Here is a 26,873-nt window from a genome sequence, read left to right on the forward strand (position 1 = left end):
GTCCACACAATTTTCCAACAAACTGGCTTACAAATATTTATCCTATAGTGCAAACAATTATAAATATTGATATAAACATTGTTCACGATACACAACGATAAATCCCACAAAATGGATAAAATAAGGAACTTATTGTGTTTATAAATATTAAAGTAATAAATAAAGTATCTAAATTGATTCGTAACCACGGTATCCCTTAAACGTTTACAAGATATCCTTGAAGCCGGCATTCATTCCCGATTGTTTCTCAGTGGTCTGTATGCATATTTAACCGTACACGAACGGGTTTACAAACTCTCTGGCTGTTATCCGTTTATTCGGTTTTTGCGATGAAATAAAAGGAAGGCAATGATGGATTTTTTGAACGCAATATTCCGTACGGTTGCGTTCACGTTTGTCAATGGCAAAAGTTAAAGAATGACACTATACAGCAGTTGTTTTGGGTAATCATATAATCTAGTTAATGGACTCTTCAGTTGATAGTTAGATAGACGAACTGCAAGGCATGACTATCGCTGTTAACTGAATTAACTATCTACGTATAATTTGAGTGCATGCTGTTTTGCTCTGGTTTAGTGCTATATATATCTCTTTATTAAATATTTTTCTGACGAAAGGAATCTATTTGTTATAATATATAATTCTATGTATTATATTATAATTCTATGCTTTAATTTAAAATAAGATTAATTTCATCCTTCACAAATGGCAATAAATAATTTATATTTCAATATCAAAGTCCACAAGTGATAACTGCGTTAAAAACAACCGACTTCAAACTTGCACTTGCAAAATTTACAAATACCTACAGACAAAAATGCTCATAAAATAAAAACTACTGGGCCTATCCGAATAAAATTTTTATGGGACCAATTCGACACCATCCCGCATCGAACAAAAAAAGAATCACGTAAATCGGTTCAGAAACCTCGGAGTAATCGGTGTACATACATAAAAAAAAAAAAAAAAAAAAAAAAAATATACCGGCCGAATTGATAACCTCCTCCTTTTTTTTGAAGTCGGTTAAAAATAGAATTCTATTTAAAGTCCTCCAATACATATTTTACAGACAATAATATATTATGCGTACCACAGGTCGATGGTAAGGCACCGCAAAGGCTATAAATACACCTAGCCGTTTCCATTTCAAACAGATGAACCCACGAAACTTTAACCTCCCGCTATTTACCGGGGCTTAAAAGAAAATTTGAATTTATGACATGCCTTTAGATATTAACATTTATCAATATTGGTATGTTGGGGCCCTCTTTTTAAATTAATATTTGTATGTTGGTACGTACGAAGTACCAACTTAATTATGTTATCTGTGGTAATTCTTTGATTTTTTTTTTGTAGACTTTTTCAGCATTACTCCTACATACAATAATTATTATAGTATTGTAACAAACAAAAGTATATTATTTCTCTTACACGGACACGTTATGTCGATTATACACGCATTGTACTATGATAAGAGATCTAATGCATATTTAATTAACACGGTAATGCAAATGGCTTTGTTACAGATGTCTATTAATTACTAAGGATAATACGGTTTGTGTTATGTTAAACTTTTGTTTGAATTTGATTTAGAATTGTTTAAAATATCCGTCATTAGTGTAGTTTTGATAAGATTCCTTTTGAACTGTGAACAAACCTTTTGATTGATTTCTTGTCTCAGATATAACTATTATTAGGTGAGTTATGGTGTTGTTTTGGTATTGTTATACAAATATTATTTTTATTCACACACGAAATATGGATAAGAAATAATTATATTTTTTAAACACTTAAAATCATCTTCAACTCCACTGCAGAAGTTGATAAATTATTTCATTCAGTACATTCCTTGAATGCACTTTTCATATATTAAACTATCTTAAACCGATCGATTATCTCTTTCATCCGTTTTCATAAAAGAGAAAGAGACAGATAGAGTAAAAAAAACTGATAGCCAGAAGCCAGTCCATCCATCTTGAGACCCGACAGAAACCCGTTTACCCGAAGCTCCTGATGGTCATATAATTGGTTCAAATGTAACAATGCAATTTTCAACTCTATCCTCCACATACTAGGTCTAGTTTTGAACACAATAGCTAGCAAGTCCTAACATAGTTTGTAATTATCGATTCAAAATAAAAGCATTCAAGTCTGTAATAATACGTTGGAATATGAATCGGAATGTTTTAATAAACAGACGGCGGTAATGATTGTAGGAACTTTCGATTTTGTTTTTATTTTAATTATTTCGATCAATTGTTAATTAACGAAATGTTTGGAGGATTTTATTGTTTATTTAAACGTGAATTAATCTTTAAAAATGATTATTAAAAGTATATTATCCTAATAAATTATCTAAGGTTTCATTTATTTAAATGGATTTCTGAAACATACATATACTGTTCAAACTTTAACTCAAACAGGAAAATGTTTGGTTATTGCACAGAATACATAAATACCTAGTCTAAACGCTAGTTATTGCTCGGAAATTATCTGTCTGTCAGTTAAAGGTTAGAACACACCCATTAATCCAAATATTAATTACATCAAGTAGAAAAAAAACGAGAACCCAAAAAAATATAAATTCAAAACAGGTAAACGTTTTTTCGGAATTTATTTTCAACCCATGTTTAAACCCGATTCAACCTAATCACGTATATCCCAAAATAATTGGTACCTTTACCAGGTACATTTTGTTTTTAAAGATCACAAAAAATTTTAACACTGCTCTTCATCATTGGTTTCGTTTAACAAAGATAATTTATAACATTTCTTATGTGTGATATCGTTTAGTAAAACGAATACTTTATTTATATTTCCTAAAGGTAATGTGAATAAGGATAAAATACATGTTATTATTTTTTGATCCTAACTTCTTTTCAGACTAGCAAAAGCTTAATAAATTCCAAACGGCATAAAGACAAAAAAGTTGTAGCTTTTTTACGCTGCATACCTACAACCTAAAGAGAGAGTTTCTACAAATCAATCATTCACAAATCTCTGAGTTTAGTATTCACAATTTCACAAGACCTTTACCTTCTAATTTGAAGTCCAAGGAAATTAGAACTTTGTACGGTATGAAACTCATTTAGGATTCAGAAAGGTAAGTTGAGAGCACTTGTTAACACTAATTAGGACAGACAGCCCGTTGGATTCAGCCTCAAAGCTTTTCCGGACGCTCTACAAATTAACAAGATTCCTGTACAAAAATTTAGTAATGAATAATTTGAAGCAATTAGATATAAATCGAAGTTTGAGTATAGTAAGTCGGTGTTATGAATGTAGATCTACGGCCGTTTCTACTTTTCTAGTAATATACTAAATATGATTATAATTTGATGAACTAACGGGTAATTGATATTGAAGAATATTAGAAAGTAATAGATATTGCAAAAAATATTAATACTTCTCGTCTAGAGAACTTGAAAGAGAATGAGCTAGAGAATAAAATTCGGAACAGAAATAAGTTGTCATACGATAAGGTGAACAAAGCCGTATAGCGTACAATTAATGTAGTTTGTTAATTAAGATTTATATACAGAATACATTAAAATTAATTCTAAGACCCACACACTCTTGGTCGTGAATGCTTGTAAGAACAATGTAACATGTAATAAAACATTATTTGACCTGCTGTTGAAAAATTGTTATTGCCATAATGAAATAACATTACATCTAAACCAGCTGAGATTTTATCGCAAAGCTCATAAGAGATCTGGTCTAAATGACCCATTTCCAACATATGTTGTAACAAGTTTAGCAGCGTCCTAATTTAGGTTTTGGATTTAATTTAAAATGGTCGAGCTTAGGTCTGGATGGAAATTATAGCGGTTTTACTCGGTGGAATGGATAAGGGTCGATGTGAATGCTATAAATTTATTCCATTTCAATTCCCACGAGGAAATTGGTTACCAAAAGTTATAAAGGGATTAGGAATAGACAAAATGACGCACGCAAATTTAAGCTCTCATCTCTATGATACCATAAACTATAGATATGTTATGTTCATAGTGATTTTTAATCTATTACGATTTTTTACTAAATAAATGGCCTATTTTATGATGATTTTTGATACGTCTGAATTGTATGGAAATAAAGAGTAAATTATACTTTTGTTTTAGTTTATTTCCACATTAAATAGACATCGATTTTTTGAAGCACCGGCTGCAACAGACAGCGTCGGGATATCCTTGATGATCAATTGATTCCAATACCATGACCATTAATGTAAGTTTAATAGTGTTTCTATAGCGATAAAAATGATGCTAGTTATTCATATTGATTTGTGTGTATATTGTATGTTAAACAATTATATTACGCTAGTACAATTTCAAAGATTTATATCGAAAATATTATATACTTACTAGATTTTAGTGTGTTCATATAAAAATGCAATTCATTAAATTACGATACAAGAAACACGCACCTTACAATCTAAATGAACACCCATAAAAAATACGTATAATTTTTACGTATTTACGTGAAACGTGATTTCAAAGGACCACGATTAAGTTTATTGCTCCCATAAATTACGAAATATTATATAGAGTTCAAAAGGTTAAGGTTTTAACTTTAATCGCACGTGAGCATTAGTCACATGTGAATCTAAACGTAATCCGGGGACTATAAATTGTAAATTTTAATCCGTTTATCTTGCGAGCCCATTGTCCTCTTTGTTTGAAGCGATCAAAATAGATTTTCTGAGGATTAGCAATGGACAGGGTACGGCAACGGCCATTTTTACATCGGGCCCTGAAGATTTTTTAATGTTGAAGTATTATTCAGTAGAGCATATATTATATAAGAACTTATATTATTTTCGGAGCTAAATTATCACTTCATTTATATGTGTAGTGATCAAAATTGCTGTGGTGATTAAAAATACATAGGTAATTCAACTTTTTTATTGGGTTACTTGCGTTTAAGCTTGCGTTGTCATGGTAATAACGTACATTTCTCTCACCCTCTTAAATTCTTAAATAGATACCGAATACCGATTACTAAGCCGATTACCTATTGATACTAAATATGTTTCTCTAAATACCCAGTACATAATAACTTCATATATCAGCTTTTGCGTCAACTGTGTTTCAGTATCTTAGCATAAAATTATATTTTGTGTGTGTCAAAGTATTCACCAATGTAAAGGTAAAGAATGATAGGTATTACATAAATTGAATATACAGACCCGACGTGGGATAAACAAAGGCTCACACGAAATTGCCTATGCGTAAGCTAGACAAATTTGCCTTTTAAAATAAGAAAAATAGAAACACTCCAACGCTTAGAGATTTGAAAAGTGATTTTATTGTAGAAGTCTAGTTGAATAAATAAACATTTAGTGTAAGTTTCAGTTTAGTTTTCTACAAGAACTAATTACAAACTTATTTTCCAATCTATTTCTGGGGTTGGCAACGTTCAATAACCAATACTTGATCGAAAATGTATGAAAATATTCCCGAATTATTAACAAAGTGTGTGTCAAATGAAATTTAAACAATATTTTAAAAGAACAAATTTTTGTGGGCCAAAATTTTTATTTTTTTTGGTAAATTTTAAATATACTTCTGATCCCATACCCCTATAATAAATAACCATGGGACCTTACGGTGTTAGTTCGTCTCTGTGACCTGCACAACGTGTGAGAGATTTAACGGTCCACTGCTGAAATACGCCCGGGCCAAATGTTAATGCTTCCATATCATTTCGTGGATAATTAGATTTGTAGCAGCGCCAAGATATTTATATATTTATTTCACATTAAAAGGGATTAATAGGCTGGCGTGAAATCAGATTACCTTTAGAGTTTATTGCTTATTTGGTTTCATTTAGCAATAAAATTTAAATCAGTAGGATTAAAGTATAGATGAACTGTATAGAACCATTGGTCTACATTAAAGGGCACTGGGCATCGAATATCTTTATTCCATAGGTATAGATTTCTCTCCTCAAAGTTAAAATATTCGAGAATCCAAATGTTCCTACCCATGATACTATTATTTACAGACAGTTGTCTCGTCTAGCATTCAGCAAAGTATGAAATGTTGTATGAAAATTCACGCATAGAACTTTAAAGTGTGCAACTGGCGGCCGCGTTGGCTACAAGCGCTTAGGTATACGACGGGATTTCCGCGGTTTACGTCACAGGCATATTAGCTGTTTCGAATGAGCGCCTGCAATCCTGCGCGGGAAAACCACACAATGAGTTCAGACAAAACACAACCCTAATTGATCCGCTTGAAGTCCATATTAGATTGCAGGATTAGAGGCTGTTTTGGACATACCATAGTAGTTGCAATTAACGCGTATGTTGTTTTCGCCGTTAACCTGTCTACATAGTCTAACATTCTCTACTTATTTGTAGGATTATATACTCACTAAAGTACGGTATTTTAATGTTAAGGTCCCCTCTGTGGTTCTTTTCGGTATAATTTTTGAGGACTTTAAAAATTTACCTTTATGAGGCCCATGTCAACAAAGGGTGCAAGAAATTTCACCTTTTCCGGACTTACTCCGTAGGAATAGTTAATTAAAAACTTTACAAACTATTACAAGCAATAGAAATATTTTTTTTATCAAACAGCAAACCTAGCTATTGCAGAAACATGGTCCCTAATGACTAAATGTAACTCTTATGTTATCCTTGCTTTGATCAAACCTCACTCCATCAACAAGCGATCGTGTATACTTTTCATTAAAACTGAGACAGTAAACAATACAATACACGTGATCCCAGACAATCCCTTCGTGGGCTTTAATTTAAAATCCATTTACAGATAGCAAACTGCGCGGGAGCGTGCCCCCGCGCTTACAACCCTAAATTTATTATTTCATAACGCTACTGCTATCAATGTTTAATACTTTTATGAAACTCTAGTTCGGCTGTTCTGCTATATGTATTTAGTATCGTATGCGCGTGTAAAGTTTATGTCTAAAGCGTTTAGTAGTTAGTATTCCCTTAGTAGTTATAATCAAAAGGTCATATTAAGTACTTTTTTTACTAGGTAGCTATATAAATTGATATGATTACAAAATGCTTGATAAATTTAATAAATTCTAGATGTATCTTCCTTCTTTTTGTTTTTTTTTTGTTTCTTTTTACATGTATAAGTTTTATAGTTGACCTCGACAGCTCGTTTTATTTTGAAACACAAAGGACGTAGTCGTACAAAATTGAATTTAATAAAAAATGGAACGATACTTCGAGTATTTATGCGAAATACAAAATGGTACTCAACGGGCGCCGAAGCAATCACTGTCTGGAATTTTTAATATTAATCCAGGAGCAGGTATGAAATTTCAGGGTAGAATTTTAACAATTTTTCATAATATGAATTATGTAATCACATCGAACGGGCCGTGACCCGGGCGTTAATTGGTCACATATTTCGCTTTTGCCGCGCAAACTGCTCATGGTCACGTACGGATGATAATATTCCTGATTAATGGACGCCATTTCCCAGCGATTTATCGAGATTGTATTCTTTTAGTGAATCGTGCGTGATTGTCATTAATAATGTTAGAACAGCTCGGTGTATTTCCTTTTCAAAGCAACGATTTTCTACTCTTTTATTGTGTTGCGTACGAGTTAGTGATGTTCAGTTCATATTATAAGTTAACTATGTTAACTTGTTTGTGCATTAACACATGCTAAACAAGCAATGCGGACTGTCTATGGTATGATGTTTGCTTTGAACTTATGTAGGTAAGTACTTGTTTTTCGTTTAACATTCCGCTACTTTTTACTATTAAAAAAAAGCTTACTGGCGTCATCATCGGTTTTAGTGACGTAATGAATACATTCTAATTCGAATAGCTAGGTTTAACAATCTAAATAGAGCCACAACACATTTCCTAAATCTCCCATTCATCGTCTTCAAATTGCCCACTATTAATCGTTAACTTTTTATCACGTCCGCTATCAACAAAAGATAAATTGCATCGTCTTTTTGCAACCGTTACGCATTCGTAGCGAGAATTCTCGAACGGGTCGACGAACTCAAGTGATCAATCAGAGATCTACAAAAACCTTGTCACTGGAACGTCGTGTGCGCTTTTGTAAACCTTTTGCATCTGGCAGGTTTTTCTTGAGAATATATTTGTCTCTCTGTACAATGGTTGTAGACGTAGAATAATGACGCTTAGATCTTCAGAAGAATGTTCAATGTACGACTCAACTTTATTTACTGTCGCGAACAGATGGCCTCTGTGAGGAATGTCGTTTATCATACCATGTCATAGCACACTGTAGGTTCCCTATTTGTGAGCTTTTACGTAGCTTCCTAGAAACATTTATTGAGATACGCGTTTGCCTAATTACCAATTATGTGATTAAAATACTATATCCATTAAAGCTGCAAAGAACACAGAAGTTATTTTGTTCCAGAAATAAGAGGAGTAAATTAAAATAGTAGGCGGGAAATTACAATATTCATACAATCCGACATTTACAATTTAGACGGCGCCATCTTCAACATAAGAACTGTTTTAAAAACGAATCAAGGGCGTGCTTGAATGGAAAATCTCATTTAATATTCATAGAGAGGAGTGGAATTGTCAGTAATAATTATTTTGGCACAAGTTTTGCTATAAAATAACGTCTAAACTCCCGTTTCTGTCGTAAACCTCTCTGGAGACTGACGAATATGTTACCATATCAATTGCTTATTATTTATTTAGGTTATTTTGGCTTAGCAAATAGTACATTTAATATTTGATCATAATACTCGTAGAAGCTGCAAACCCGTTGAATATTTGGATTCAGACAACACGTATTTAAAGATTATTATTAGCTAAACAAATACAGCATCCATAAACCTTATGGATTCCGATTACAGAAACATTTAATCATAATAGAATTTTGGAAAAAACCTCAAAACCGGATTTATTAAATTCTTTATTTTCCACATATCGAACTAATTTCACCACCCTCCAAATTTTCCTCGTTTTACCCATAAAAGAGAGTCAATATAAATCTTTGGAACATGGTAAATAACCGATGGGGATCGCTAGTCTGTGTAAGTTGGCACGGTCGCGGCAGTTCAGTGAATCACCCAATCGATTTGTAGTAAACAAACTTGGTGCGTAAATCTAAGTACTTTTACGGGCTAATGGTCACGTATTTGCGACTAATCCGTTTTGTCGACATACGCTTACGGTGCTACGAAAAATAGTTCGCAACGTATCGAATTGATGTATCTTATGAATGTTTGATTTGTAACAACAAAATTGGCCATTGTTATTAAAAAGTATGTAGGTAGTAAAGAAATATGAATAAAATGTAATTAGGTATGAAAGTTTAATTTTATCTAAACTTTTTGAGTAGTACATGTTTAAAAATAATTAAAAGAACCCCCTGTTCAAAATATTACGGTCATTACAAAGAAAAACAACATTTTTAATGTATTATCACTTACGTATCACTAAAATTAATTATTTAGAATTTAAACTGTTCAAAAATTTCCAAACAATTTATAAATCGTGTAAGAAAACATGCACTGCATGCTTTTTAGCAGTAACTCTGTTATTATACGGTGCTACGTGAAACCGACACGAAGGATATAAAAGTTTTACGTACGGAGAGCGTCGTAATTTTCACGGTGATCGTAAAGAGGCGCTCGATCCGCCATGTTGGAAGAGCATTTTGGCGGGAACCCTTTTTGGTTAAGTAAAAATTTGATAATGTACCTATTTTTTATTTTAAATTAATATTTCAGCATCGAATAGGTATACCTAGCTGTTAACTAGGTATTGTATTAAATAAAATATGCATGTGTTTATTGTAAATATAAATTGTATCTTGTAATCTGTATCTAGATTAATTAATAGCATTGATGATAAAATTATATAATTTGGCAATGAGAGTATTACAGATACCTACTTAGAAAAATTACCTATAAATAATATAAACAATTTAGTTTTCAATTTTTAATTTCGCTTCTAATAACAAAATTTACCTATGCTACTGAATCATCGAACAAATTCAAAATGTATGTATCCGTCTGATATTTATAGTTTTGTCTCTATCGGAATAAACATATAAGAAAGAGACAGCAACGTTGTGTGGACGCAGGATCAATTCGATGACGTGTAATTTGTAAACTGAACATAAACCCGAAATGACAGAATGTTAATCGAGTTATGTGGAAAATATGTCAGTGCCTACGATTATATTATGTATGAATTTATGAGCATGTTAAATTTTCCGCATTAATCCAATTTTGTAAACTATATGATGATTTCAGTCTCTATATTAATATGCTGATGATAATTTGTTATGAGATTATTATTAATGGTGTTGCTTTGTAACAATTCGTATTCGTGAAATAATCAATACTTATATATAAAACTCAAAGGTGACTGATACAGTGATCTATCAACGCACAGCCCAAACCACTGGACGTATCGGGCATGGCATGCAGGTAGATGTCATAACGTAGGCGTCCCCTAAGAAAGGATTTCCCGATATTCTTACGGGAACGGGGAAAAACGGGGGTGCACGTACAAAGTCGTGGGCGGAAGCTAGTCTTCGATAAAAATACGAACTAATTTTAAACGATGTAAGAAATAGGTACTTATATTGTTTTGATTTATAAAGCAACTGGTAGCTATGAACTGTCGCTATTGCCTATTAATATGTAAATACTTTAATAAATCATAAAATTACCATAATCGTCTGATATAAAATAAAATAGTAATAAAAAGTTTCTTCAAAAATGCAACCTTTGACTTTATTCGTTTTTGTTTTGGGAAAAATATAAAATTGCTTGTTCCAAAATAATAGATGGTAATTTAGCATTGAGATATTATAACTACCTAACTACTATGTACTACGTACTAGGTACGTATACCTAGTACGTAGTACATAGTAACTCAATGTAGTTTAGATACTTTTCTTTCTGGTAGAAGTTTTGTAATTGACCAACGGTTTGCAAAACAAATATTGTAGTCTATGATATTGTGTCCCTTACAAGTAGTTTATTAGTCAACATATTATAATTTAGCCTCACAGGAACTAAAATTTATTTTTGTACAGAACCCATCGCACAGTTTTGTACTATACCAAGTACACTTCAACCCTAAAATGCGAGCCGAAATTCGATAGGTCAAAAACTTATTAGATGGTTCCAAATACCCCAGATCAATAGTGAGTGCATGTTCTGTACTGAGGGTACAGAGGTACCTACGTGCAAGGGTCCTCCCCTCTGAGTCATAAAGAGGGTGGCGGCCCTCACTTTTGAGGGTTTGGTCGATACCGCTCTCTTTTGTTTTCGCACTTTGAACGCATTGCGTCTCATTTCGCTTAAACTCGATTGAATAGTTGGATAACTATTGAGTTGCTGAATGCTTGCAGATTACAGATTAGCAGTGTGAAGATGAACGGTTCTTGACAACTATTGAAGTTGGTAAAGAAAGTGTGTTGTTATGTGGTAAAGGTAAAGTATGATATTACGTAGCACAAATATACTTTTTTAAAGGAGGTAACTCAAATATTAAATGCATTTTTTTACAATTATAAAACTTATACCTATTTCATTGTTTTTTTCAAAATTTTCTGTTCTGAATAATAATTATGAATGTAGTAAGATATAAATACGAAACAAAATTTACATTGAATATTAAAACTGACCATGACATAGGGCCAGAAAACATGCACCCCAAATTTTTAAGCATCGGTCATTGAACTCGGGGTGCATAGGTTATAAGCACAAAATGTTCAATTCATAATAGGGATGTAAATTACATTTTAGCTACTCATAACTTTATGTGCGAGAGTAAGCATCAAAGAGAAGTCTATTTTTCTTAGTTAAAATAGTAAAAACACGAAAACTGCAAATAAAATATACATAAAAGTTTATACCTCAAAATTTAATAATTGCACATAATATACCAAAAAAATACAACAAATTTAATACATCACTTTAACCCGTACACAAAGTGCAACACATCACGGCTCTACACATTTCCATGGCAAAAATACAAGGACTCCATACAACAACAGCTAACAAGAACAACATTACATCCGCAAATTGACGCCAAACATTGAGAATTGATAAACAATGTGGATAAAACCAGGGACAACGATCATATATCCACATAAACGGTCTCTTCCTTAAAGAGCTCATGAAAAGATTACAATGGAAATCAATGCGTTCTTTACGCCGTTTTTTCTTTATATTGCGCATCCGTTTCTTCGGATTATTAATGTGGATTAAATAATTCGTCGCTGGATATTGTTCCAGTAAATCTGTCGCTGATTTTACAGTTTCCATTGATTGAACACGCTTCGCTACTCTTCTCGAAGTCGCTGCCACGCCACTGTCACTGTAAGCATTTTTCAACGACTTTAGTATCAGGTTAGGATTTTCCTGCATTGATTTCAAGTTGTGTAAAGTGTGTTTTGGATCTCTAACACATCTATATAAAATGCGAAGCAGGTCGGATACGCCTGTAATACCCAATTTTGCAACATCTACAACTGATTCAGTCAATAACATGGTGTCGCTAGCATCTTTTTTTATTGATTTTTCAAGTCGTAAATTTTCTTTAAGCCGATGTTTTCTTCGAATACTATCGTCTCTTTTTTCTTGCTGAGACAGAATTTTGCGTCTCTTCCGATACGCTATTTCATTTAATTCCCTTTTCTTTTGCCTTCTTTTTTCCATTTCTTCTCTACACGTGCAAACTATTTCGCCGGGACTTTTTGTAATTTTATGCATTAGTTGAGATTCTTCTCCACATACCGGACTTCCACATATGCATGGTTTCAACTCTTTTGATTTCTTGTCTTCTTGCATGCTCAATCTCTTTTCTTCAACAGTTTTCGCGCACACTTCACTTCCACAGGTGCATTTCTTTTTACCAAATTTAATACCTTGTTTTTTACTTACTTTATCAGATTTGCCTACACTGTCTGTGACTGTCTTTCTTTTTCCTAGACAAATACAGCAAACACACGTTTTTTCGTGTTTCTGAGATTCAGTTTTGCCTTTAGGTGTATATAGTTCTTTAACTTTTTTATCAACTTCATCTTTGTTGATAATTTTTAAACTATCCGACTCCAGATAAACATCAAATAATGGCTGTGGAGATTCTTTTTTTATAAACTCCTTTTGTTGTATTTTGTTAATCCAAGTCTTTACAGGCAACTTTTCGATTTGTTTCATGAAAATATTAAAATATTGTTTAAATTGGCTCTCAGATTTGAAACAAACTTTACAATATTTACATTTTTCATCAATACTTTTAGCACAATTTTCACATACATTTTTGGACTTTATTTTTTGGGCGTTTGTTTGTATAGGCAATCTCTTTTTTCTGTTTGATTTTCCTTGTTTTTCTATGGTATGAGGAGAATCCTTGAAATTAACCTTTAAATTTTTCCTTTCTGTATTGTTATGTATAGCCAAACATTTTGAACAAACAAATTTTTTATCATCCGTGGACTTCATTGCAGATTTCATCAGTTTAGATAAAGGTGCCTTATACTCATCGCCTTTTTGGAGTAGATCAGTCTTGAGAATCTTCAATTTATCCAAGTTTGATATATTTTTATCTTTATGCGATAGTTTAAGACTTTTCGAAATCCTTACTGCAGATACTTCTTTTAAATGTTTTGATTGACGCTCACTATGAGAAGTTTTTAGGTCACCAACGCATGGTCCACATTTTAGGTTTACATTTTTAGTTTTTTTCGGAACTTTTTTATTCGACTGTTTAAATTGTTTTTCCTTGTTATTTGCAATTTCATCACATACTGATTCTGAAAATATTGGCTTTCCTGATTTCAAAGCATTATTTGCACAGCGACATAGGTACCGTTTAATAGCGCATTTATTTGTTTGATTAGAGGAAGAAAGTTCAGTGCAATTAAAAGCGTTTTGACTCTTTTTCCTGGTTAAACGTTTACCTTTTTGGGAGATAGTAATGGAAGGCTTCACAGGGCGTTTTCGGATTGATGCTTTACCATAGTTTACAAGAGTTTTGCTCACATTCTTTTTAAATTTGGTCGGTTGGTATGGTAAAATAGTTTTCATATTGTTGGTATTTTTTTGTGATGAAGGTTTATATTTTTTGTCAGAGTTTAATAACGCAGCATCAATTTTAGTACACACATTTCTGCATTCGGTATTAGTTTTCTTAGATATTTTCTTTTTATTGCTCTGAATTTCTACTCTACGAACTTCAATAACTTGTGAATAAGGCGCCTTAGATGCGATATTTTCATTTTTACTTTTTTGTAACTTCAGGGTACAAAAACATCTTTTTAACTTATTGGCTGTGTTAGATCGTTTATTTGTTGTTTGACATTTTTCAATTTGTGACTTTTTACTACGCACATTTGCTCGTAATGCTGGTATATTTTTCTTCTTTAAGTTTAAACAATTTGATCTATCACATGATTCATATTTACTTGGTTTCAAATCTTCTTCTTTATTATCTGACATGTCAAGAGGAACTGGAGGTAGTAATTCTTTATAAAATTCGATATTAAGAGAAATATTTGAACCAAATTTGAGAGCTTGTCTATTTTCTTTTTTGAAATAATTACTAAAGCGAGGTATTTCCACTATACCTTTTTCTTGTTCTTTGTAAGATTTCAATGATATGGTATCTTTTACTTGAGCTTGTACTTTTTTTGATTTTTTGGAAAGTACTTTTGCTTCCACAGCCTTATGTAATATTTTATCCTCATTAGCGACTTTGTTTGTGCCTGTTTTGATATGTTTTTCTCTACATACTTTAGACTTACACTTATTTGGAATACACATTAAAGGCGGACAATCATTAGAACACGTCATGTACGATATAGTAGTGGTATTTTTAGTAGATGTAGTTTTTTGTTTCGGTATTTCTCCTTTTTTCTTATTTCGTGCTGGCTTCTTTTGTGCATTGTGGCTATTATTCAGACGTGCTGCACTTTTATGAAATTGCAAAGTGCAAAAACATCTTTTCAGTATCGGATCGGTAATCGTACTGCTGGGCTGCGTTTTGATAGTAGATAATTGTGATGAATCATATTTTTTCACATTATGAAATGATTGCTGTCCTGTAGATTTATATTTAGGTTTTTCTTTTTTTGATATTCCTGAATCGATAGCTTTTAAACGCGTTGGTATCTTTCGTATGGAATCAGGTGTCGATTTATCTTTAAAAAACTCTATATCAAAGCTAAATGATGAACCTATCCTTACAGTTTGCTTATTATTTTCTTCACGATCTAAAGAAACTGAATGATTTGGTTTCGATTTAGGCACAACTAAAGGCAATTCTTTCTTTTCTTTTGCTGGTTCTAGTTTTAAAGGTTTTGTTTTAACATTACGGCTTTTATGCGTTTTAGTAGGCGTAGAACTAGAGTGAGTCTTGAATTTTATGTGTTTAGTCTCTGTTGCATTCTCACGAAATAATCGTTTCTGTATGCGTTTTTCACATTTGTATGGATCACATTGGCCCGGTATACATACACCAGGTTCACATTCATAAGGTTCAAGTTTCCATTGTTTTTGTTTATGTGGTTTTATTTCTACTTTTACCATTGGTGATTGTTTTTTTGTATTTTCTTTGAGAGCACATAAACAATTTTTAATGAAAGAACTAATTGCTGATGCTGAAGATTTAGTCGTTTGAACATCTTTATCCACAGCTTTTGATACTTTACCTTTTTTCTTTTTTTTAGCTTTCTTTTCTATTTTGTCCTTTTTATTTTTTTTCAATTGTACCTTTTCATCCTTACTGTTGGCTTTCTTTTTGGTTTTCTTATCTTTTATAAGTGCCAGCGTACAGAAGCACCTTTCTAAATTTGATATAATACCAGATTTCACAGATTTGGATGTAGTTAATGTCTGTGACTGACCAGCATGCAAAGATTTCTTATCTTGTACAATTTTGTGTTTTTTGGTAGCAGGTTTTGGCAATTCCTCTTTGTCTTGTTTTATATATTTGGTTTTATTTTTTCGAATTTGTGAATCATCATATTGTATTCTGTTACTATTAAGCCCTGAATCTTTAAAAAATTCTACATTAAAGCTGAAATTCGAACCAATTCGTACAACTTGTTTTTGTCCACTTTCAACTATGGGTTTAGGTATACTTGGCTTCGCTATCGGTTTTGGCTCATCATCGACATGCTGAAATTGTATCTTTTTGTGTTTTTGTTTCTTAGATGTTGGTGTACTGCCAGTTGATTTTTTTGTTCGAGTTTTTGTCTCCGTGCCCAAACTTTTAATTCTTTTATTTCTCTGTTTAATTCGTTCATAACAAACTAATGGATCACATTCGCCTGGTATACAAAATGAAGGCTCACATTCATATGGAAGAAGTTCTTGAACATCTTTTATATCTTTTGTCATTGTCTTAACATTTTTCTGTCGTATTTCTTTGACATTATGGATCTTTTTCTTTTCTTGTTTTTGCTTTTCTTTTTTGCGTAATTGTAAAGTGCAAAAACATCGTTGTAAAAAAGGTTTTGCATCTACTGACGAAGTTTTTTGTGGTACTTTTAACGTTTGTGATATTTGCGATTGAGACTTCAGATGTGTAAAATTCTGTTTATTTCTTCTTTCTTTGGCTACGGGAATTTGAGGAACTTTATTACTGTGAGTATACTTGTCAGTTTTAATAACACTTACTTGATTATCAGAAGGTGGGCTATCCTTATAGAAGTCAATATTAAAACTAAAGGTAGAGCCAATTCTCACTGTTTGTCTTCCAGTATCATGAGGATACGTAACCTGTTTATACTTTGGTTTCACTATCTCAGAATTGAATTTCGGTTGGCGTTTTGGCTGTACATAAGTTGCTCGCGATTTACGTTTATGTACCGTGCTTATCGTTGCACTAGAAGTAGTTATTTTTTTACGCAACACTGTATCGGTACCCTTTTCTTTGCGTTTCCTCTTATTAATCAATTCGAGGCATTCATATGGATTACACTCACCTGGTATACACATACCTGGTTCACATTCATATGGCAATAATTCTCGAGTAATTTTAATGGGTTTTGTATTCTGTCCTCTATTTACCGTTTTCACACTGATTGATTCTTTTCGCACTGTATTGGCAGTTTCTTTTTTCACTTTTTGTTTTAGCTTACCTTGCTTTTGTAGTTTCAAAGTACAGAAACATCTTTGTACACCTTGCAAAGCTTGAGAGGTTTTAGCTCTTACTTTATGTAGTTTCGACTGTGATCCACTGTCTTGAGTATCAGAGTTTGTTTCTATTTTTTTTTCTTTTGTTTCTCTCGTTCGCTTTGGCGGTTTTTCTTGGGAGTAAAAATCGTCATGATATTGTATTTTGCCTGGCTTATTTGAACGTTTTTTATAAAATTCAACATCAAAACTAAAATTTGATCCCACTCGAACAACTTGGCTTCTGTCTTTGGGCTTTGACATTTTCTGTACTGTTGGTTTCTTTTTATACTCGGGTTTCAGAGATACATTAGTTATATGTGATTTGGTGGGTGTTTCCTGCGTTTGACTACTAGACATTGATCTAGAATCTGTTCGAGTACCAGATGACTTAGAAATTCTTTTTTGTAGTCGCCTCATTATCAATTTTTGGCATTCATAGGGATCACATTGCCCGGGTATACAAACGCCTGGTTCACATTCGTACGGCTTGAGTTTTCTATTCATTACTTTTTTGTTGTCTACCTGCATATTCATAGAGTAAATGCAGCTATTTAAATAGTGAGCAAGGCCAGTTTTTGTTTGATTTATTGATACTGGATAAATGTAATTATCTTTAAATTTTTCAAAACTTTCATAATTTCCTATAACGATTTCCTTTTGACATTTTGTTTGATTTAATAAAAATTGGCGGTGTGAAGATTTTTTAATTAGTTTTACATTTATACTTAGATCTGAATTTATTTCCAAAGATTGTTTGCCTATAGAATATTTTCTTTCTTGATTTAAAATATGCAAAGTGCTATTTTTTCTTGACATTTCATATGTTGATTGATTTTCAGAAGTATATTCTTCACTTTTGCCACATAAACCAAGTCGGCTCTGCATTCTACTACTTATTAAAGCTGTATTAACTGTGTACATCGTATTCTTAGGAATATGATAATATTTATCCTTATCTCTCCTACGTTTCTTATATAAATTAAGTGTACAGAAACATCTTTTCAAAATTGGTCCAACAACAGATGATTTGTTTATTTTTTTATTTCTTTCCATTTGTGTATCGATGTTATCCACTGTAATTGTATCTAATTTAATTCCCTTGTGTTTCACTTTTCTTTTTGTTTTACCGTCTAATGGAATCGGTGATAAATCTAACTGGGCTTCCTTTGCATTATAAGTTTTAGAAAACTCTACATTAAAACTAAATGTAGATCCCACAGATACTGAATTTCTTAATTTATTTTGAATGTTTGATATTTTGGGGGTATACACGATCTTACTCAAAGGTTTGGGTTTTGTTTTTACTGAAACTTTCTGCACTTTGGTATGTGGCTTAGATTGAACGTAGACATCTTTGTATTTTCCGTATGAATATGTGTAACTCGATGTCGATCTACTCTCAGGATTGATTGTACCGAGACTGATTTCTTTTGTATTCTTTAAACGTTTCTTAATATTTTGAAGACAAATATATGGATCGCATTCTCCTGGAATACAAGTAAAAGGCTCACATTCGTACGGTTCAAGATGGTAATAATAGCTCAAATTGCTTCCTGTTTTAGTTGCCTTACTGCGCGTCTTTTTATAAAAATTCCCACTTGTTTCAGTCGCTGTACTGGACATCATAGGCAGATTTTTATATTTCTTTTCTTTGATTTTTTTTGGCTTTTGGTTAATATGTTTCTTATCTTTCATTTTTGGTTGTAATTTTAAACCATGGAGATTAAAGCTTTTTTCATGGGTTTGTTTGGGAAGTAATTGTTGATTTCCTGTGTCCCTATAGAAATCTATATTGAAACTTATAGTTGAACCAATGCGCACAACATTGCGATTGGGTTCTGTGACACCATTTTTGGTTTGCAAATTTCCTTTTTCCTTTTTTGGTACATGCATTCGTATCGGTATTATAGCAGACTGCACATGTTTTGCTTTAGAAGTCTTTTCTTTGGGTGTAACGCTTGATGTTGATCTTGTTTTTCTAGAACTGGTAGTGTAAGAATTTTTGGTACGGATTCTCTTCTTAGAAGCCAACCTTTTATTTTGTATTTTTAGACAATGGTATGGATTACATTTGTATGGCACACAAATACCGGGCTCACACTCATAAGGCAAAAGCTTCTCATTATGATATTCACTGTTAATTTTATTTCTATTAAAATTTCTAGTTTCCATTCGATATTGACCATTAATATTTCCTTCGTAACTTTTAAATGTAGATATAGTACCAGTAGACTTCTGAGATACTGATTTCCGTCTTTTTGGCTTTAGTTTCAAAGTACAAAAGCATCTTTTAAGAGCATAACCTTTCTGCTTTATATCTTTTATAGACTTGTTTAACTTTACCTGCGATCCCTTCTTGTGTTTGGACAAAATTAGCTTTCTTCCTAAACGACTAACTTGTGTAGTGGGTGATGGCTCAATATCAGTTCCCTTTTTTACATTTGAATTTGATTTATTCTTAACAAATTGAATGTTAAAACTAGCCGAAGAACTAATTCTAACTGCTGGACGCGATCCCTTAGTTTGTTCAGAACTGAACGATGACAACGGTGATCGTGTCTTTATTTTTCGTTTGTTTTTAGAATATTCCAGGCCTTTTTCTTTGTTTTCCTTATACCTGTTATTAATATTAACACCTTTCTGTGTGTTTGTATATTTTGTGCCTTTGTGCACTACGATTTTTTGTGCTTGAATTCCAGAGTTTGATTTTTTAGGCAATATACTAACAGTTACTTCTCGACTACTCATTTTTCGCTTACTGGAGTATCTATAACGTTTATCACGTATTTTCTTTTTGTGAGCCTTTCTTTTTAATTTTTCATAGCATTCTTCTGCAATACATACTCCTTGGATGCAATCATTCTCACATTTCCAATCTTCTAAATATTGTTTCTTGTTCAAGTTTTCTTTAAACTTTCGAATGGAATCCTTTCTTATTTTTAATGCTAATTCTTTTTCAGGACAATCACATATAACAGATTTAATTCTATCCTTAGATTTTTTCATTTTCTCTAGCGATTTGTTAAACTGCAAATCCCGAATTTTACGTCCTTCTTTTTTTATTTTAAATGACAATTCTTTTTCTTTTCCTGAAATATATTCAGGGCACTCACATATTACAGATTTAATTTTATCTTTAGTTTTTTTAATTTTCTCTAAAGATTTTTTAACCTGCAAATCCACTTTTTCACCTACTTCCTTCTTGGCTTTAAAAGCTAAATCTATTTCCTTTTCTGAAATATATTCAGGACATTCACATACTATAGATTTAATTTTATCTTTAGTTTTTTTCATTTTCTCTAGAGATTTCTTCATCTGCAACTGCATTATCTCACCTCCTTCAAGCATTTTATTTTTTAACTTGGCTTGTGAAATTTTTAGTTTATCGCGCGACGATTTTGCAAGGTTCTTCAATCGATTTGTTTTAGTTTGGTATTCATTTACCAGATCGGTATCGAATGCCATTCTTTCTGGAAACTCTTGATTCCTTTTTAATCGATCTTTCATCCTCTTAATTTTTCCCAACGATTCGTTAGTATGAAGCGCCAAAGACTCTTGTAGCTTTGTTTTAGAATCTTGAAAATTGATCATACCCGCATCTATTTTGTTTTTGAGGTTTGTTTTAGAATCCTCAAGTTTTTGTAAAGATTTTATTGCTATTGCTTTGAATTTATTCGCCTGAGCTTTTGTATCTGTACTTTCATTGTTATCTTCGAATTCCGGTTTTGCTTGAATTTTCGCTCTACTACTGAATTGAAACGTGCAGGTGCAAGGATCAGATTTTATGTGTTTAGCTTTAAATCGTACTCCTCTTCTTCTTTTAAATTCATATCTTTGTTTTTCTGCCACATGTTTATGTTTGTGATGTTTCTGTTTATGATCACCTGTCCGCATTTTCAACGAACAACTGCAGCAGCTACAACATTCACTAAGTTTTGATGATTTTATAGCTGCACCTTTATCTACTAAATTAACTAGTTCCAAAATAGCACTGCTTTTTTCTATATCATCAAGTTCACTGCCTGATGAATAATGTTTAAAATTCGCATTTTTCTGTAAACTCCCTGTACTATCTGTGACTAACTGAGCTCTAATATCATCATAAACTGCTCTAGTTCTTACCAATTTATCTAAAAGTTTTCTTTCTCGAAGGGGAATATATTTTCCATAGTAAAGACGATCTATTTTAGAGCCACTCACCAAAAACTTTTGTAGAGAATGACCATCAGTATCGCTATTGAATATACAAGACGTACAGGAGCAAGTCTGACTAGTGCTATGCGGTTTTCTTAGAGACTTCATGATGTGTTGCCTTTTCGGTGACTAGGTGTAGATAGTCATAAGAAAAAACACATCGAATTTGTCAAAAAAATATTAACATTCTTCCGCATAATTTGACAGATTATCCACTTGTCCACTATACAATAATTGGACATCTGTAAAGCGATCAAAAAATTTAAGTTTAAGTTGAAATGTTTTTGATTAAATTAGAGTACCTAGATAATGTCTAATGATCAGGAAAAAATCTAATCAAATAGTAATCTCATTTAAAATGTTCGGCCTAGCTTTATACGGTTTAACTTTAGATAAAAGCTAATAAAAAGTATAATAATATTCCAGAGATCACTAGTATAGCTAGTGACCTCTGCTAACTCACAAACCTACTGTAAAAGTTTCAAAATAATTTTATATCAATAAAAATGTACCTAACTAACTACTAAATTAAATAGCTCTTAACGTTTAGTACTAAGTATATTTTTTATAATATAATATTTATTAGGTATATGGAGCAAATAAACACAATCTATTTTTGTAGACGGTTCAATATTACTATGTTATTATGTATTAGTATTATGGTGACGTTTCCGTTGTGATTAGATTCAATATTAGATCTCAATAAAAAATCAACAGATTATGATAGTTCGTTCTTAAACGCTTCTTAATTAAATGTGTATAAACGAAAATTTTATTTCCTATAAGTAAATATAATAACCATAGAATAGAGATTGGCTAAACTGTACATTATAGGGCGTAGAGTTGAGAGTCGTAATTTTTTTTATGGTTAGCTATTGTCCTATGGAACCTAAATCTGAAATTTCACACCAAGGAAACTTTTAGTTTTTGAGTTACGAATTTTTGAAAATCGTAAAATTACTATAGAAAGTTACTCCATCTTGTTTTTGTTACGCATATTTATTGTTTTGTCAATGTCAACCTGACACACAGTACCTGCTTAGTGTGATTCATTTCAAGTACAACATTTCTAACCATTAAGTAGAGTAATTAATTTTGTTTAACTTTTTACGAAAAAAAAAACTCTCCGAACTCGAAACAAGTTAGGTTAGGTTATGTTAGACTTTTTTTAAACAATCGAGCGGAGCGAGCGCAGCGAGCGGAGCGTCTCGAATTGTTTTACGCCAAATTTGACATTGACAAAATAATAAATATGCGTAACAAAAACAAGATGGAGTAACTTTCTATAGTAATGTTCCGATTTTCAAAAATTCGTAACTCAAAAACTAAAAGTTTCCTTGGTGTGAAATTTCAGATTTGGGTTCCATAGGACAATAGCTAACCACAAAAAAATTGTCGACTCTCAACTCCACGCCCTATAATGTACAGTTTTACCTAGAGATTTATTATTTCTACAATCACAACAGAATATCAACTTACCGGACGAAACAAGTAACATTCAAATATTTCGACTTATCATACCGTCGAATATTTTACATGATTATAATATATTGATGGTCGTTTTTATAAGAACGTCCATGCGATGATCCTTATAGTGAACACCTCACATTTAAAATAATTTAGTAAATTATTCTACAATTCTAAAATATCGTAAACATTCATCGAAAGATCATTGTTTATGAATGAAAAGTATCCTTGATTATTTTTGACGTTTCTAAATTTAAAAAAGTATTTTAAAGATACGCTCTATGAAGGTCGGTTTGCAATACAATCATTATTTTCGTTAAATAAATTAAATTAAAACATTTCAAAATTAATAATAGGTAATTCGAAACATGAAACGAAATATGATTCTTTACATAATATTTTATAAATTGCATTTAATGCTGTAGAGTGTAGACTGACCAACAATAAAACCTGACAATAAAAATCATAAATATTTTATTAGCCAACATTTAACATAATTTAAGAGTACCCACATACTTTAATTGCTTCCTAGGTAAAGCTCTAGGATTGGTCTCTACTAAGTACCTACTGTCTACAAACTATCTATTAGTAGTATGATAGTCATTTCCATTTTCGTGTTTTAAATTTAAAATTTGAAACTAGATTAGAATAGAATTTAGCGCACAGGCACAGAATACATAATAGTAGCTAAATGGCACAGGTTTACCACCACCTAAGTACCTAGTTTAAGTTATACAAAAAGCTTATATCGATGACTCTACCACGACTCTACAACAAAGCGCAACTACCTAAATACATTTTCGTCCATATCAAAGCTTTTATAGGTGACATTCAATTGGAATTCTTGAACCTTTTGTATTTTAAAAAATTCATTGAGATACTTCCTATTCCCCAATTCCCCAATTTATATTATTATGAATAAGATTTTAGACAAGACGGGCAAAGCCGCGGGCGGAAAGCTAATATTAAAATATAAAATCGGAAAACATAACCCTCTTTTTGGACAATCGAGCAAAAAGTTCGGAGCTTTTACATTTCTACATAAAGCCTAACTTATTTTTCCTTTTTTATTTTTTAAAGGATTAATTTATATTTTCGTTAGGTACATAAAAACATACCTAATTTAAAATATGACAAAACCTTTATAACTTTAAATTATCATTTTTGAATAAAGTTTTACTTAAAAGTTCACAAATATTCCACTAAGAACTTTTCTTTCATAAACAGTCACAATGAGAAATAAAACAACTTTAGAATATTATTTGCTTCAATAAAATACATTTCGGAATAACTACTTAAGTATCAAATAATTTTATTAATCTATCCATAGAAAGCAATTTTTTTTTCATCGGAGGTTAGTGACTCGAGACACCTGCGTGACAGGTTGCAACTAAAGTAAGGCTTTAACTTATATAATTACTTATCTAAGTTACCTTATCAGTTGAAAATTGTCCGTTACACTCAAATAAGTTCACTCATAAACACTACACAGAAAACACAAAATATTAAATCACTCACACATATATTGTATTATTTAATACATCGCGTGTTCCAAACAATAACTTCGCTCAACATAAGTCAACTCCCACACTTGAACTACAAAAGCAAACTAAACTTATCGTAACCGAAACCTCGACGACTGGACACATGAGAGCTTTGAGGTAATCGGACTCTACGTTATTACCGCCATCTATTAGAAATGTGAGGCAACTTTTTATATTGACAAATGTTTACTCTAGATGGCGCTGTTCCAAGTTTTATACCTAGCGGTTACAATGTAGTTCTAACAAAATTTAATAGATGGCGCTAAATTCAATTCTGATTAAATCTTTGAACAATAGGAAAAAAAGAATCATGAAGACACAACAAAGTATTTTTTCATCAAATTAAAAAATTCGCAAATGGATCTGAAAAAGATATGTTTGCTCTGTGAGATTAACAATATAATTAAATTAGTTCGTACTAACACCAATGAGTTTCTTTTTCAATACCTACCTATTATTCCAAATACATATTATTATATTATAGTAAAGAACATTTAGCTAAAAATTAATAGGATAGGAGTGTTTATCTGGCTAATCTGCTTTTCTGATGTTGACAGAACTTTCACTGGCAGATAGCTGATGTAATAAGAAATAACTTAGGCTGCTTGAACAATTCTATGCAGATAAAGTCACAGCAAGTCCAATAATATATAATTATTATGAAAAAATAATGTGTGATAACTGATAACATTTTTTAATAAATACAAATCAAAACACTCAATTTGTCAACATTTTATATTTAATACATAGAAATATTGCTTTCTCATAATTTTATTGATCTTGTTATAGCTTGATCACAAGTACCGGAGTACCTCACCTAAGGTACGCGGTGAAGCGGAGGAGAGTACCAACCGTACCATTCCTTTCTAACTTCTAACTCGTGCTCTTTCTTACCTGGTCTCTGTCTCACCACACATACTTAGGGTGCGGTACACACTTGCAGTCAAGCTATAGCTAACAATACTATAAATTATTTAGTAACAAGATTAACAAGTAGAGTTTAGTTAACAGCCGTTATATTACAAATTATTTTTCAATTATGCTTTACAGTGTCATAATGTTTCCGTCACTTGTCAGTGATTTTATTTGACAAATTTTCGAAAATCCGTTGAGGCACAGCCCATTCAGGCTTGAGTACACTTAAAATAAAGCTTAAATAAGTATATCCTAATATAGTTAAATCATAACTTGTTAGTCTCATTATCTGTTCCTGAATCTGAACTGCTTGATGGCCACATTGATCTCGTGTCCTTTTCATTTTCAACATCTTGTAAATATTTAGTCTGTGCTTCTAGCACACTTTTACTGTCAGTACATAAAGCATACGCTTCTAGGGCTTCCGAATTTAACTCTAAAAATGAATGTCCCCATGAGAATTTGGATAAATAGAACTTTGCTTCCCTTTTATGACCCGTAATAAACATGGCAGCAGCTAATGCTTCCACACAGCTCAATTGATACGGCTTCCCGTAATTAATTGGATTGGCCGCAACTAAGAACGGCAGTAATCGCGGATGTGGCGACTTCATACGACTGAACGGAGTCTCGTCGATTTTCGCCCAGGAACAATCTATCACAGCCAAACCAAACTTCTCAATAATATCCTTGTCGTTTGGACTGACGCATTGTGTACCAACAGGAGAGAGCACCAATCCTTGAAACCGCTGACCCAATTTTAAGTTTTTTATTAGGTTATGTCGCAGTAGTTTTCGACCGGAACATTTTTTCGGATCACAGTGATTTAAATCCCACATGCTCACAGCAAATTCGGCTTCAGAACCTTCATCGTCGGAACTGTTTGATGAGTCGCTTTCTTCTGATGATTGGACACTTAAATCTTGCATCCTTTCTGCATAGTCTCTAGGCACGTGCTGGTTTGATCGTTTGCCACGCGCAGAATTCTTTTTACCAGGCGCCATAGCTCTCTATCATTTAGCCAAAAATAAATAATACACTCTTTTCAACTTTCATCAAAGTAAAGAAAAATCAAACACAGTGAAGAATGTTTATTTGTTGCAAAACATTTCAGCCTTTTTGACACATGATAATACTTGACAGTTTATGTCAACGTAATGACAATGACAGACGACACTTTTGCACAGAGCTACCAATACGAAATTGCTGTAATTTTAAAAAATATTATTGTAATAAGTTAAAAACGTTTATTACTTAGAGTATATATACTATCTATAATATATACTCTAAGGTTTATTAGCTTAACGAAAAAATATTATAAAAAACAGTACCTTTCCTGTTAATTTCGGTTTTTTGTATCAAATATTGTTTTTTAATAAAAACAAATTACTTAGTAATTACAAATTAAATGATACTGGCCGAGGAGAACTTCGAAAAAATAATGTTGAAAGATAATGTCATCTAATATTATTTCTTGCAATTATTTTATTATTAATACTAATTATAGTAATATCCACATTGATACTTGGAAATAAAGTAAAAACACTCAGCTATTTTATTACTATTAATTCAGCGTGAATTTTTTTCTGTGGACAATAAATTATTCAAAATTGATTTCACTCGG

At 32.0% G+C, this 26,873-nt stretch overlaps 4 protein-coding genes across 4 annotated transcripts in view; 1 reads left to right on the forward strand and 3 right to left on the reverse strand.

The window, feature by feature from the left end:
* Positions 1-24,381, reverse strand: part of LOC123692826 (protocadherin-like wing polarity protein stan) — a 136,570-nt gene extending 112,189 nt beyond the window's left edge. Inside the window, exon 1 of the mRNA XM_045637624.1 lies at positions 24,224-24,381. The gene's annotated coding sequence lies outside the window, so the exon portion shown is untranslated. The remainder of the gene's footprint in view (positions 1-24,223) is intronic.
* LOC123692824 (calcyphosin-like protein) overlaps positions 1-26,873 on the forward strand; it is a 38,499-nt gene that overhangs the window by 622 nt on the left and 11,004 nt on the right. The gene's annotated exons all lie outside the window — the stretch shown is intronic.
* On the reverse strand, positions 11,869-22,964 carry LOC123692823. Its single transcript, XM_045637617.1, has 2 exons — positions 22,803-22,964; positions 11,869-21,565 (listed from the first exon to the last, which is right to left on the reverse strand). Exon 2 carries the CDS (start codon positions 21,429-21,431, stop codon positions 11,922-11,924), a length of 9,510 nt encoding a protein of 3,169 aa, XP_045493573.1. The 5' UTR covers positions 21,432-21,565; positions 22,803-22,964; the 3' UTR covers positions 11,869-11,921.
* On the reverse strand, positions 25,056-26,398 carry LOC123692825 (18S rRNA aminocarboxypropyltransferase). Its single transcript, XM_045637623.1, has one exon. The coding sequence runs from the start codon at positions 26,251-26,253 to the stop codon at positions 25,516-25,518; it is 738 nt and encodes a 245-aa protein (XP_045493579.1). The 5' UTR covers positions 26,254-26,398; the 3' UTR covers positions 25,056-25,515.

This window comes from Colias croceus, chromosome 6 (assembly GCF_905220415.1).
Source record: "Colias croceus chromosome 6, ilColCroc2.1".
In the NCBI taxonomy this organism is placed as follows: Eukaryota; Metazoa; Arthropoda; class Insecta; order Lepidoptera; family Pieridae; genus Colias; species Colias croceus.

Excerpts from the sequence above, each read along its gene's own strand:
- LOC123692823 (XM_045637617.1), bottom strand. The coding sequence starts at position 21,431 with ATGAAGTCTCTAAGAAAACCGCATAGCACTAGTCAGACTTGCTCCTGT.
- LOC123692825 (XM_045637623.1), bottom strand. The coding sequence starts at position 26,253 with ATGGCGCCTGGTAAAAAGAATTCTGCGCGTGGCAAACGATCAAACCAG.